Genomic DNA, 15628 nt, shown 5'->3' with positions numbered 1-15628 from the left:
TTAGAAAATTTTGCGTATTTTATTTCTGTTTTGTTCGTGTGGGTCAGAGCCCATTCGTCCCCTAAGATTCGCACCCTGTGCCCACTCGTCCCCTGGAACTTTTGAGGGGCCCATTCGTACCCTGAAGAATATTTATTTTTATTCATTCTTCTAAAATAAGTACATGTATATGTGTATACTGCAGCTTGGTAGTCCTGGTACAGTCGCGCAGCAAAGGCTATAATAAAAAATATAGTATTTCGGTAGATATCATGTTTATTTCAAATAAGATTAACACATACAAAATCACAATGTCCTAGAAACTAACAAAATACAACTCTTTTACAAAAATCAGCCTTGATTGACCATCATATAAATCAACATTAAATATAAAATATGCAGAAAAAAATAGAACACATTTCAACAGTAAATAATTACTTCTTATTTTTTTGTATTATTTTGTATTACCAACTACATACATGCAAAATCATAATGGATTATCATTCATCATAGCTCTTTTTTCAATGATCTGTTATGATTTATTAAATTAATTCCGTTAATAGACTGTTCACAAGTGTATTATGTTAACCGTTTCTTATGTAAAATATAGCTAATTTTATCTCAGGGGACCAATAGGCACCTGAATAGGTGCCGAATCTTTAACTTATATTGTATATATATTAGAGGGGACGAATGGGTACCTTAAAAATAATATTTTTTATTAAAATATTAATTGGTCCCCTACCAGGAGACCAATGGGCACCTATGTAGGGGCCGAATCTATAACTTTTATACTAGGGGACGAATTTTAGGGGACGAATGGGCTCTGACCCGTGTATTTCTTGTATCTATAAGGTTTTTTTATATTACTGAACTATTTATTTAACTATTTTAACCATCTGTTATAACAGAAATGGTAGTACGTGGTTTAAATGACTATGTTAGTTTTAATTAATATACTTGGGGATATTAATCGGAAAATCCTCGAAATGGAAGTGTCCAAAGGTCAAGATTAAATGGGACTTGTCAGAGCAGTGATAAATTTTGTTTGCCTTGTAAATTGAATCGATGCGGTTCAGGGGTTGCAAACCCGTGGTCGAAGGTGCAAGAATATCCATAGTGGTGTTCAATACACATTTACATACATATAGTGTTGGCAAATATGCATGTCGCCATTAAAAATGTAAATCTTAGTAATAGCGGGCGGGATTTGTGCTATTATTGGGAACGTTACCAAACTCCGGACTGTTTTTGAGAAATATTCTAATACAAATTAAACAAAACTAATAGTACTTTACGACCCGGGAATCAAACCCGAGACCTCATGATCTACAGTCGGATACATTGCTGATTTTGCCACAGAGGCTGTCCAATTTAGTGTTTCTATATTGAAATATACGAAGTATTATATTCCCCGTTTATAGACAGTGCTAAAGCGTAATAATTAGAAAATTTAATAAATACATATTATAAAAATAAAAACTTCCTTATTCTTTGACATAATTAATTATAATTACTATAGAGACAATATAATTTTAATATAATTATTTTTTTGTCCTTAAATAATACTTCAATATTTTAGAGGCAAATAAAAACGTGAATAAAATAATAAATTTCGCGGCACGAGGATTCTTAGTTTCTATAACATTTTGTCGTTAAGGAAAATCTGTGCAAACGTTCTCTCTACGATGTTTATTTTTACTTGCACGTAGTAAAAAGGTTTACGGTCCCGTAGGCGTGCGAACGAAGTGTCCTTGAAAACGAGTTCAAGTTTAATAACTTTCGCCGGTGGGTTTACAATCAACAAAAGTAATTACTGGTTTGAGGAAAACCTTTATTATGATATCACTGAATCGCTTTATTTTTAAAAAGAGATGACTTATCATTAAATACTGAATATTTTTCTTTCTCCATACTTTTCTTCTCTCCACTAAATGGTATGCCATCAAAAACATTCTGTAAAAACCTCAAGTCTCGCCGTAAAAAGTTGTGAGATCTATATAATACCAAGTCGATTAATCTATTTAGTCTCTACTTAAAGGACCTTCTGTCTTAAGTTATTACGTATGTTATTATCATGTCAATTTAAAAAAAAAAACCTCTAAAACAAATAAACCGACCTGGCCATCGCATGATTCGATTATTAGTATGTATCACACTACACAGCACGACGAGAAGTTAATGCTCCTGAAATGTTAATGGCGAATTTGTGGTTTCTTGCGATGACCAAGTCGATCTATTTGTTTTAAAGGTATTTTTTTTTTAAATTGGCATGATAATAACATACGTAATAACTTAAGACAGAAGGTCCTTTAAGTAGAGACTAAATAGATTAATCGACTTGGTATTATATAGATCTCACAACTTTTTACGGCGAGACTTGAGGTTTTTACAGAATGTTTTTGATGGCATCTCACTTCTTTTTGTAGAGCGAATAGAGCAAACATAAGTCCAATTTGTATGGAAAGCCGTATTTTTTTCATAATTCAACATATTTTCCTATGGGAATGTTGTTCAGTTTCATGGGCTAAACACCCTTACCCACCCTATACCCCCTCCCGTTATGTCTCATATAGTAGATACATATTTACACCTATTTATTTTATTTTCTACAGAAATAATAATTTAATGCATTAACTGCAAATGTAACCTTGTAATCTTATACATTTATATGGGATTACAAAGTTATTGTTGCAGTTAGTGTATTTAGAAAACTTGACCGAAATGAGAAAATATTGCATTTTTCCCATGATTAAGACACTAAACCCTATTTGTATTCTAAATTTTAAGCTTCTAAGTCTGCTAGAAGTACCTTAGACTTTTGATGATCGGTGAGTCAGTGAGTCAGTGAATCAGTGAGTGACAAAATTCAAAATTTTAACAAGTTGTCATTCTTAAACTACTGGTTCAAATTGACTGAAATTTTAAATATACCGTGTTTATACAATGACTGATTAGTTGCTGAAAATCCAGGCTTCTTGTTTTATCCACAACGAAATTATAGGGGTGTCAAAAATAGCCCGAATTGCTTCGAGAAAAGGATGTTACGGCCGTGCCGCTTTTTTTTTGCTCGACTTGCGGGGGCACTTCCGTGCCCCCAGATATACGCTATCTCCTTATTACATGCAACAAACATTGTTAAGTAAACCTTGAACAGGTTGTTATGACTATGTCCACCCTTCACTTTGATTTAAATTACAATCTATCTTGAATTTACTTTAGTGGACATTTCGAAACAGGCAGGCGATTTTCCACAACCATGGATTACTATTGACAACTTTATTACTATAGATCTATTTTATGAAAATCTGGTCAGCACCTCTAACGTATTCCGCAAGAACTATTTTTATCTGGCACTTTTGTAGTGCCCTCTTCTTTTAAATGTCCACCGACCGCGAAACTACATAGCCGTGGTTGCAAGCTTAAGTTGTCAGTCAACTTGAGACCACAGTGTAATCTGTCTAGCCCGTTCGTGTGGCAGAATTTTATAATTAAATTATAGTCTTCATCTTAGCTTAAAGCATTGCATGCAAGGTTCGTGACAAAGTCAAGAGCCTCTTATGCAAGGTTCGCGGTTGGCGAAAGAAGACAAAATTCTGAGTTTAGAACTTCAGTGGCTCACAGGCTCGTATAGCGATGGCCTGTTTGATACAGCTACATTATTTTAAAAATACATTTTATTTTTAAATATTTATAATAATCTAGGTAGATCGTGTTTTTAAATAGTTGGACAATTGGGACTAGATTTCACAGAGCCATTAGGCCTATCACTAGTACTACATCAGAAACACTAGTCCCATCTAGATGCTAGTTGGAATCTAATGTAAAACCGATGTTAACAACGATCGACAGCGTCGGCAAGATGAGATAGAACGCGCTAGTTGAACTTCATTGAACAAATTGAATTGCAAAGTTCCAGTGAATTATGATAAGTAACTTAGATTTAATAATGTTAAGGCATGTTCATAAACTCACTTTATTATTTTAAGTACATCTGAAGGAATTTTTTACCTGAAAAATAGCAATAGGTTCACCTCTATTACTTGGGACTTAAGCACGTTCATGCTCTTACATAATTATTTATTTTTGGTACTACTGAAGGAATTTGGTGCCTGAACTACAATAATGTAGTAAAAGGCCCTATTACATGGTACTAACATTGTTAATGGCGAAACGTAGGTTAATTTTACTCATCTACATCTAGGGTATAACAGGCGTGATATTAGGTATGTTTGTATGTATGCACTTTTACACTGTTTTGCTACCCAAAATCATTTTTAACGTACAAATATACTCAAAATATATATTACTCGTGTCTTTATATAGAAACAGCCTTGTCAGGCTGAAACTCATAAATAAATTGATTGATTGTCGGTAAACTGCGATCTGTTTCCTATAATATGTGTGTTTTAAGCCTGATTAGTTTGTAACCTGGAGCAATAATATGCTTCATTTAATGTTGCCGATTATTAGATAAAATAGAAAGGCAGTGTACGTTTACATCATTATTATTGTTTATGTGTGGAAAAATAATGTTGTACAAACAAAATACTTTACTACGTAAATATCAAGAAGGAAGCAGTTCAACAAAATTGGAAAATATATTTTTCTTATTTTTCTCCGTCCTAAGATTTGCTCTTGCGTTGTGGGGACTTATTACAAACAAATTGTTGTTCTGTATAGGAATCGAAAACACCAATCGGCTTTAATGAAGGCAGGCAAAATTCCGTTTAATATTAAAAATAAATGGTAATTAATTAAAATTCAAACATAATGCTAATTAATTATAATTATTATACAAAATCAAAATTTAAACCACACACACAGAATTGACGAAACTCTCTGCCCTTTGCCAACAGAGACACTATGTGCAGCACTTTCGTTCTGTCATGTTCCTTTCAACGCGACAGAGCTTATTCCTTCAAATTTGTTTCCAGAAGAAACCGTGCGTGAAAGCCAGAACAAAACAGACGTGACGGGCTTAGCGTATACAAAAGGCTTATGTGCATTCACCTTAAACAAAAGCCTGCGGTTGTTTTAGCACTCATCCATCCTAGGAACAAAACTTAGTTCTTACTTCGTTCAACTTATACGGTTTTACAGCGAAACTTTATTCTATTGATAGTTTCAACGTTGTTATATTATACCTCAGTGGCCCGCCCCGGCTTCGCCCGGTTTAAAGAGTTATAACTTTTACACATAAACCTTCTTCTTGAATCACCCTAGCTATTAAAAAAAAGCCCGAATCAAAATCCCTTGAAACACCCTATCTATTAAAACCGCATCAAAATCCTTTGCGTAGTTTTAAAGATCTAAGCATACATACATACGTACAGACATAGGGACAGACGAGAAAGCGTTTTTGCTTTATACTATGTAGTGATGTGAATTTGTCACAAAGACTTTGGACTACAGTAAAGTTCTTTACTTTGAAATGAGTTGAAGTTTTTACCAGAAAAGCGAGGCAGAAATTTAAAAAAAAAGCAGCTGTTTTGCTATCGCGGTTCATGAGATACAGCCTGTTGACAGACAGACAGCTCAGTCTTAGTAATATGGTCCCGTTTTTATCCCTTGGGTACGGAAACCTTAAAACTAAACTCAAGTCTAGATTATTAAGTCATTAGGTTGTAATGGCTTAAAGTCAGAAGTCGGAATTCGTTATTGAAACAATTTAAACCAGCTTAGAAATTCTCCCGACTATTGTGAAGTGACTGTAATTCGAGTTCTAGACAACTGGAATTGTTTTTGTTCTAGTATATATTAAGGTTTGCCTTTTGGGTTTATTCAAATAGAAATTTTAAAAATGCTAATATTTAGTACCAATACTACTGTGCTATTTAAAACAAACCTTACTTTTTGAACATTTTAGCGATCTTTTTGTGATCTTATTTTCTTATTTTATATCGTGTTACTTAACTTTATATATCCCCTAAATGGTCACAGCTTTTATAACTTGTGTAAAGAGCTCAAAACTTCCTAACTTCAAATTACTTTAAAATCTCATTAGTTCTAATTGAAAGCAGCCTAAAAGGAAGAAATTTTTACAAATATTTTCTTTTCATTAAAAAATAAGCCATCTTGCATGAAGATTAAATATTGTTTCAATGGTATTTTTACAACAAAAAAATATTCAGTAACGGATACAAATAATGATCAAGCCTTGTTTTCTGAATCTTGTTTGTGAATAATACGGAAAACGAATCATGCGAAGCCTAAAAAAACACAGAAATATTGGATTTATTTCATATGTGTTTCGACGCGTAAAGCAACAGCGTTATCATTTTAACTACGCCATGAAAGCAATCATGAATGGTGTAACTTTTTTTCGTATCAATAAATAAGGGTAAACATATTTTCTTTCTTTACTGTTAGATAAAAATCAGTTACACAAATTACTGGAATTACCTGCCATTTTAGTAGTGAGGGAGCCATAGAGGCGCTGATCAAATTTTCATACAAAATTTCTCGATGACAAGCCGGTTGTCGGTAGCCGATAGTAGTACAGAAGAGTATAAATCTTGATTCGGCTGTCTAATTAGTTTTTTTGTTTATCTTTCTACATCCTCTATTATGATGTTAATCTCTAATTAATCTGTGCTCGCAACGTACTATTATAAGGTTACAAAGGTTTTTATTGGGTACTCCTTTTACATTTATGTATTAGGTATTAAGTTATTATTATTTTTTTCTGTGTAGCATATTTTTTTTAACTATGTCGTAGGAAAAAAAACTAGGAATCATAATAACTGTCTACTTTAGTGAGGGATTTTGGTGATGAGATGAGGTCTCGGGCTACATTCCCGGGTGGGCAAAATTACTTATACTATCTTTTCCTACACCTTCAGATATAACATATATTTTTTAAATAGTCATGTCGCCGAGTGTAACAAATTATTTTCTAACGTTCGAGCATAACGCTTGTAATAGCCACGAGAGCATGTACAGCAAAATTACGAGACCGAACTGCGATTACGACTCTCGATGAGGCATAATTGTTATTGTGCTGTGTTGTGGACCGTGCTGCAGTGTGGCTCGAACCGTAGAACGATGTCATATTGCGGATTTTGGTACAATAACTTGCTAGTAACGTATGTAATTCAATGCTACGTGTGCCAATACTTAAATTTGAAATCAAACAGAATTTTGAATTTGATTTAATTGCGTAGTATTTTTAAAATTTCGCTTGCCGTGCCTAATTTCAAATTCGCGAATCTCTACATTCGGTACTATAGAGTACCAAAAGTTTGACATTTAAAATGTGATGCCAAAATAGTTTCTACGACGCCCGCTAGAGGCGTTGAACCAATTTTCATATAATGTTTCTCGATAACTAGCCGGTTGACGATAGTCGAAAGTCGTAGCAGCGTTGATAGCAGAAACCAAAACACGCCACTTGGTACGATCCTTACAAATTTCACTTACCTAATTCACATCCACACATTATGTAAATATTTAGATAATTTTACATCCATCACATCACATGAAAGGTTTATTTCAAAAGGCGCTTCAGTTAGGTAAAATAATATAATGTTTGTGTTTTAAGTGAAGGACCCTCCCACGCAAGAATCCGATCCAAACACGAATCTCTACCTTTTTTAAGATTTATTCGAGTTTACGAATTAATTGTGTTTAATTTAGGCCTGAGTAAATGTATGTTAAATATGCTTGTGAGTTTCTTTAACGATGTGCTCGTAGCTAATAGTAGCCAGTTTCAGTAGTTACTTTTTATATATCAATGTATACAAAATACATAATTATACTCCCTGTTCCATTACTTTCATAGCTCAATAGGACGGGGTGTGAAGCGTCTGGCAAAAAGTTAGGAAAACGGCTTACGGTTTACGTGTCCTCTGCGCAAACTGTAACTTCTATTCTCTGGACAATCGCTAAGGAAATTCTAACAGAAAAACTCAAGGACGAACTTTAGACCTTCGCGTACTATCAATGCGTCACAAAGAGAAATGATTTATTCATTTAGGGCAAATTTTGACACTAATGATAGTTGTTGCAATTACTGAATCTACCATTAGCTCGGAAATAAACCTAAGTACAAATAATGTTTTTCTAATTTTACATGATGAGTATGCGGTTCTTTCGTTTGAGTCTTTTGCCGCGTCAGTCAAAAGTATTCTGAAGCACAATTAAACGTTGTAAACTGTCCCTGTCATTTACTTTGTCCATTTAATATTACTTGAACATTACAAATTAATGCGTTTTCAATTAATGGACCCTGTTTCGGACAGGAGTAATTACATGTTTTATTAATGGTTTAATTATTAACTTTGTAATTAGTTTTACTATGGATCAAAGTATGTACACAATTGATTTATGTACAATGAAATTACTAACATAATAAAATTAAACCAATATAATTCATTGCTTGTGGGTACTCATACTACTCATTAAGGGGGAACTCTTATATTATTTTATTTATATACAAGTCAAATCAAAGCAAAATTGTTAATTTAATTTTGTAAAACAAAAGTATTTTATAAAAGATTAATGATATCTGAATAAACACGAAAGGATGGAATGCTAAGAATTAACAAATCAATTGGGACGGCAGCAAAGAAGGCCCTGAAAAAGATGTTCGAATCAAAAAATTAAGAAATATGTAGGACAGCCAAAGAAAACCCGTTACGATCGTTTAAATTTTAATCCGAATTTAAATGGAAATTTGAAGTTCTGTTGCTCGATTCTCTACTATCGACGACCGGCTAGCTATCGAAAAATGTTACGCAAAAATCTGTTTAGCGTCTCTACCGGGCTCCGTAAGAACTATTTTGGGAGTACATTTTAAATGTCAAAGACTCGATATTCGACAGTACGGACTATACAAAATTGCGCCACAGAGCACCGTGTCCACTGCATCGAAAGCGTACGGACCGTAAGGATTAGTTGCTTTATATTAATACACATTAATTTCTATGGTACAGCGTGTACAGGATCGGAATTTCGGCGACATATAAATACTAAGTGATAGATCTTAATACGGTCCGTGCGGTCTGTACGTCTCGATTCTAACGTAGTGGACACGCAGCTTCAGACAGGGCATACTTTGTTACTTTTAAAGTGTTTATAATTATGGCACACATATATTTAACAGAGTCCGCAAAAAATACTTTCGGTACACAGACTGTCGACATAATAAAGTATGAGTAATACAAAAAAATGGTGTGGCTCTTTTTCGGGTACGACAAAATTTTATTTGGTTTTTGTATATTTTTTCAATAGAGACCCTCATTTTTGTGTTATAGCGGAGAAAATTCGCCTTATTAAATATCTAAATGGTAAAATATAACCAAAGAACTTAAGAAAAATACGTTTTATGAAAATTTTACATTATGCATTTTGGTATTCTACATTTTTACTCCTCATTTGTCTATTACGTTTACAACTACATACATTAAAATAACAGTTGTACCGCTGCCCTCAATCTAAATGAATATTACTACTGATTGATAAATTTGTCGAAATTCGTTCAGCAGATTCGACATTATAAAAGCGAACACAGTTTTTTTTAAATATTTTTTTTGCCGTTACGTTCCTACCACAGACATGGATGCTAAGACATAGTGGGCACAGATAGACCTTAACAAGATGTATTTTGTCCACAGTATACGTATTCCTGGGCGAGCACATAGCGCTGGTGGACTTCGTGAAGGTGCTGCAGCGGAGGGGACTCCTCACGACAGGAGAGTACGCCATCGTGGCCGTGGATGATGAGATCTATGACCCTAGTACAGCTGCCATCACTCACGCGGGTAAAGTTTCTTTATACTGGACTAAGAATCTCTCTTATGCCATGAACAAAAAAACCCGAAAGAACTATTTGTGGGTTGGACAAATATCTGTTTCGAGTGGAAATCGAACCCGAGACCTTTTGTTCAGAATGGAAATTCAATGCATGACCACCCGACTCAGTGATTAGCTAATTCTCCACATAAATAGTTCCACGTAAACCTCTAATTTAGAACCTACGTGTGATCACGCTAAATCATACTATGCTCCTGTAGATGTAAATAGAATATATCACTGAGGCTCTTTCAATAAATATAGTTAGTTGTCAATGAAACTGGCTCCCATGGCTGAGATTTAAGAGCTATTAGTATATGGTTTTCTTTTGCCAACAGAACACCTGGGTCAGAACAGTAGTGATGACATGCTGGCTTTCCGTGCGGTGCTAAGACTCACACCTTCGTTTCCGACCAACCCTTACTACGGGTAAGTAAAACTTTATGTTCATTCCAATAAGTACCTTAAAGAACAGATTAGGAAGCCTATTTCAGAACAAAAGAGATAAAGCAAACCAACTCGTGATTAGTGAAACGTAAAAAAATATACCAATTTATTTTCCTACTCAGATACTACACCGGGCAGGTAATAGGCCCCGTGCGAATGCTATATTTTTTGTACCATGGTTCAAATGCATCACTTAATTTACTACAAAATAGAGTGTGTATGTAAATAAAGACTGGGACACAAAATAAATTAAAATCCATAAAATATTTGCAAAATAAAATAGGCTACATAACATTTATCATTTCAGAACCTTAACTTCAACATTTAAATGAATATAATATTAAATTGTACCCAAACGTTAACTAAATTAAAAGCGGTTCCTCGAAAGCCGCAATATTATTTTAATGCGTTAGAGAAGTTTATATACCCCTACCTACAAAATATAATTTCACTAGTTCGTATAGAGCACGTGTTTTCATTTCAAATGTACATTATTATACTAACTTATTGCCACATTAAATTAATATGACATTTTATCAAAACACGTGTATATGTGTAATAATTTGACAGTTATGAGTTTCCAATGTCAAACTAACACGCGGCTTCCTTAACTCGTTAGTAAACTAAAATCACTCAACTAACTTTGAATACTGCTCTAAACCGACGTTTAGACCTCGGAATTTTATAAATTACTTTTATTATCATAAAAATATTCACTTCTACACGCAATATTTTTTAGAAATTACTTTTATTATTATAAAAATGTTACCTTCTCGTAATTTCCGCATTAAAAAATAATTCCTGGTACAAAAAGCATCCTATGCTTTATAAACTTCTGAGTGCCATAAGTCATAAAAATCCGTATAGTAGTTTTTGCGTGAAAAAGTAACAAACAGCCATCTAGCATCCCAAACTTTCGCGTTGTATCAGCTTATGACGCTATTTATCTTATGGTTTTTCTCGGAAATGTTTCTTTCCATATTTCATCTACATCGATTCAACCGTTTTGTTACAAAAGCATATCAGGTAGAGTTACTTTCGGTTCTATATTAAAAGTGATACTCGTAACCGGCGGTCCTATATGACAAAGAGCAAAGTAAGTTTTTAAGATCGTACTAAGTGGCATTCTCTGGTCTCTGCTTACTCCTATGAGAAAAAGGCGTGATTTTATGTATGTAGTTACGTATGTATGTATGTATGTACATACTATGAGTATGGATGAATTCGTACTTAAGGAAAAAGATGGAAATCTATTTACCAATGTTATCAATATTTGTGAAATACTCAGAATTAACCCTGACTTTGACAATGTACTGGGCGAAGGGCGTACACGCTCCCTATTATATGGTTGTATAAGTTCGACGATTCGACATCCTTATGCCTTTGACGACGGAACAATAAGATTTAGCTATAACTGCTAGATGTGAATATTGTCGTAACATGATTTTCGTGTCGATAGGTACCTCCCGGATTCAATTTCTAGTAAGGACAAACATGCTTAATTGCTGTATCATAAAACGTTTGATTTGATGACCGGAGTTAATCTATGTGCTTAGTATAAGGCAGACGGCTATATAATGAGTTACATCTCGATTTTGAATACAATAACCATGAAAAAATTAATGAAAAAAATATTTTAGTGAATTTTGTTTTTGGTACAAACAATGTACTCAATTATAAGTTTACGCTTTTCTATCCCTACACCCTATACCCTGTACAGCGAATTGTTCAATTTAGAAATCGAATATCAGAAAAAAAAATATACTTCGTGGTTTTAACAAAATTAAGAGCCTTTTTCAGTTCGTTTATTTGAAGTGGTTTCGTGGAACTGAAAACCCAATAGATGCATCTATTTTTTCCAGGTTTTACACTTTTTAAATTAAAAGTGGAATTTTCAGTGAATTTAGGTCAAGGCTTTGAGATTTCAGAAATAGATTGTAATCACATATGTAAAGTAATAAAAAAAATGCAATAACTGAAAGGAGACTTAGAGAAAACGTTTGAGGAATTAAGTTTGACTTTGAAATGGAATTTTTTTATGGAATACTGATCGGGTGAAAGCGGTGAATCTATGGCTTAAATAGTAACTTAAGTCTAATAATATTGTCGGTTCTATTGTGTCACTAAAATAGTCTTCTTACTATTATAGGAAATAGAGATTATAAATATAAATAGATATTATAGAATTAGTATTAGAGAAACTACTATACCCTTACATTACTTAAGAAATATGTTCCGATGAAGCAACGAATGTGATGTGTTGAAAGATGACAGACACATGGTGTCAAGGACTAGGAAGAAAGAAAAACACTTTCACATGACGACAGCTGTGACGAACAATGAAATTGATTTGGGCGCCTGATGTTTCTTGTTATTTTTGTTATTTTTCCTCATTGGGTTGTGAGAAATGATTATATTAATCTGTAGCGAGATTCTCTACCACTATCGACTGTCGTGAACCAGCTAGCTATCGGAAAATTTTGCATGGCAATCGGTTGTGCAGTATATTTTAAATGTCAAACTGTCGATACTCGAAAGTACCGACAGCACAGAATCGCGTTACCGACCAGAGCCTCTAGCGGGCGCCGTAGGAACTTTAATAAAAAGAAAAAGACAAAACATATAGTGGTTTTTCATTTTCACTCATACCCAGTATCAAAATTGGAGCACTAATCGGAGCTTATACGACGTTTAATAATAAGGCAGTATTTATTTAAGTATAACTTCACAGTTAAGACTACATTTCACATTTTAGCCTGTCTATCAATTTAATATTAATCTTGTAATCTTCGATTCACTTGCTAACTATAAAAATATCTATAGATACAAAAATAAACGACCCCTAGTACTATTTATATAGTAAAGGCCGTTAAACCGCAAACCGCTTATGTAACACTGAAAGTGTGTCAGCAAACAAAAATGGAATTTTTAATCGAACGTCAGTCATGGTTGCAGTGCGACATGTCCCGTTCCTACGCTATTATTAGACAAGCTAGGCTTTGGGATAGTTCATGTATGCGTTCAATCGACTGAAAGAGGGTAGGTACTGGCTGTTTTTATGTTTCTTTTTCTTAGTGTCGTGAGTTTCGACACGCAGTATTATCGTGTCACAGTAGTATTATGAGTATAAATGGCTCTGTATGTGACTGCTGCGGAGGTCTCGGGTTCGAATCCTGGGTCGGGGCAAAAAGTTGGTGCCTCGGACATGATTATTTGGGAAAGTTCATGTATGCGTTCGATGGACTGAAATAGAATGCTGGCTGATTTTACACTTTTCTTTCGTAGTGTCGTGGGCTTCGACACGCGGTATTATCGTATCACTGTAGTATTATGAGTATGACTGCCTCTGTATGCGGCTGCGCAGAGGTCTCGGGTTCGAATCCTGGGTCGGGCCAAAAAGTTGGTGCCTCGGACATCAGTAGTAGAACTTTTGCTGGATAAAATTAGAACTTACTTATCATGTAAGGACGCTGATAAGTTTTCCGTACAATAACAATAGTTACAGTCGACAGTCGATAGTTTCAAAATAAAGCATGGTTTAAAAACCGTTTTTATTAGGTAAATGACATAAGGTTGTTTACAACTTCAACTACGGGTTTACCATTAATTTCTCCAAAAATAATGCAATAAAACAATATAATAAAACAAATATCTACTTTAACTATTCATTCGGAACACGAAAGTTTTCTAATATAGGTTTCGTAATCACAGCTGGTTTGAGTGCAGGGTGAATGACCTAGAAACCTAGTTCTAGTCTACGCACGGCTCAACAAACTGTCCCCAGATTAAAGATGTTTGTTAGGAGAAATATTAGTTTTAGAATTGAAATATCCATTTTATATTTCAATATTTCATTTTCAATATATTTTGAAGCGACTAAATGAAATAATCACGTACTGTTATTATCTAGTACCCTACATAAATCCTTCTCTGAATTTCTCCTTGGAAATAAAAATTAAACGAAGAACCTTATTGAATCAGTAGTAAAAAGCTACATGACATGCCTATTTTGGTCTGAATTAATAATTTTAATCATCTAGAGAGAGTCCGAAGATTCAAATGTAAAACAGAAAAGATAAAACAAAATGAAATAGAGATTTAAGAATAAATCGAATGCATGCTATTCACATGTCATTATTATTTTACAGAATCTGTGTACTTTATTTAGTTTTCATAAAGTTTTTATTATATACAAGCTGACCCGCGCAACTTCGCTTGCGTCACATAAGAGAGAATAGGTCAGAATTTTCCACGTTTTTGTAACACTTTTTTACTGTTACTCTGCTCCTATTGGTCGTAGCGTGATGATGTAAAATATGCTTTTTTTCACGAAAAATATTCTTAAAATTATTTATATCTCTTAATATAACGAAATCGCGCTCAGGCATATCCACCATTAAAACAGTTGCCATGACAACGGAATTTTGTTAATTTAATGTCATTATAATATTGATTATTCGCGACTTCGTTCGCCACCTGAATTTTCCAGGGAAATGCGTCATTTTCACGGGGTAAAAAGTAGCCTATGTCCTTTCTCGGTTATCAAAATATCTCCATACCAAATTTCATGCAAATTGGTTCAGTAGTTTAGGCGTGATTGAGTAGCAGACAGACAGACAGACAGACAGACAGACAGAGTTACTTTCGCATTTATAATATTAGTATGGAAGTATGGAAGTATGGATAATCTTATTTTGTAGTCTGAACAAAAAATTCACCAGTATTTTTATTCCTATTGAAACTTTAATTGTTGGTGGAAACTGGCTGGAAATAGTAGAAACAACATTAAATAATTAAGAAAAAGAACAAAAATTTGCAGCGCTCATTTGTTTTTGTTGTGAAATTATTACCAATTCGCATTCTTTAATTGTTCACACATGTAACCGGTTAAATATTTTTTAAGTTAGTACATTTTATCAATAAATCTTATTTTGTTCAGGATGCTGTGTCAAATGATTCGGGAGCTGTCAGCGGCGCCGCCATTTTGCGTGCCAAATTACCACAAGATCTTCGAAGATACCTCGGTAAGTGGATAATATTTAAATAATATACTAATTGTTGTAATGTTTGGTAGATTATGTTCATCCAAATGTTCCTAAGATGTTTCAAATACAGCGAAAGTTAAGCAAGGCGGTTAGTGGGAATTGTTTAATTATATTTTGTACTATAACAGTAGAATATAGGATAAGCAGTAAACTTGGTTGTACAATAACATTAAAATGTATGTTATTCAAATTATTTACAAGAAGTTAACTATCTTATTCAAAGAAATTATTTCAAATTATTATTCATTAAACTGTTTGATTGGATTATACTTAGTGTTTATGACGATACCTTAAATCTATATAAGTAAAAGTAAATCATCGAAATATATGTAGGGTACGTGCAATGTGCATAACTTTTGAAT

At 33.8% G+C, this 15628-nt stretch overlaps 1 protein-coding gene across 1 annotated transcript in view; it reads left to right on the top strand.

Annotated features, from left to right (window-relative positions):
• The window catches only part of Gyc32E (Guanylyl cyclase at 32E), a 117807-nt gene that overhangs the window by 28711 nt on the left and 73468 nt on the right, over positions 1-15628 (top strand). The window contains exons 6-8 of the mRNA XM_076117440.1: positions 9597-9743; positions 10113-10203; positions 15161-15245. Coding sequence (XP_075973555.1) covers positions 9597-9743; positions 10113-10203; positions 15161-15245 — 323 coding nt within the window. The remainder of the gene's footprint in view (positions 1-9596; positions 9744-10112; positions 10204-15160; positions 15246-15628) is intronic.

This window comes from Anticarsia gemmatalis, chromosome 8 (genome assembly GCF_050436995.1).
Source record: "Anticarsia gemmatalis isolate Benzon Research Colony breed Stoneville strain chromosome 8, ilAntGemm2 primary, whole genome shotgun sequence".
NCBI classification, from domain to species: domain Eukaryota; kingdom Metazoa; phylum Arthropoda; class Insecta; order Lepidoptera; family Erebidae; genus Anticarsia; species Anticarsia gemmatalis.
The sequence above is the reverse complement of the archived record's forward strand: the minus strand, read 5'-3'. Positions and strand labels throughout refer to the sequence as shown.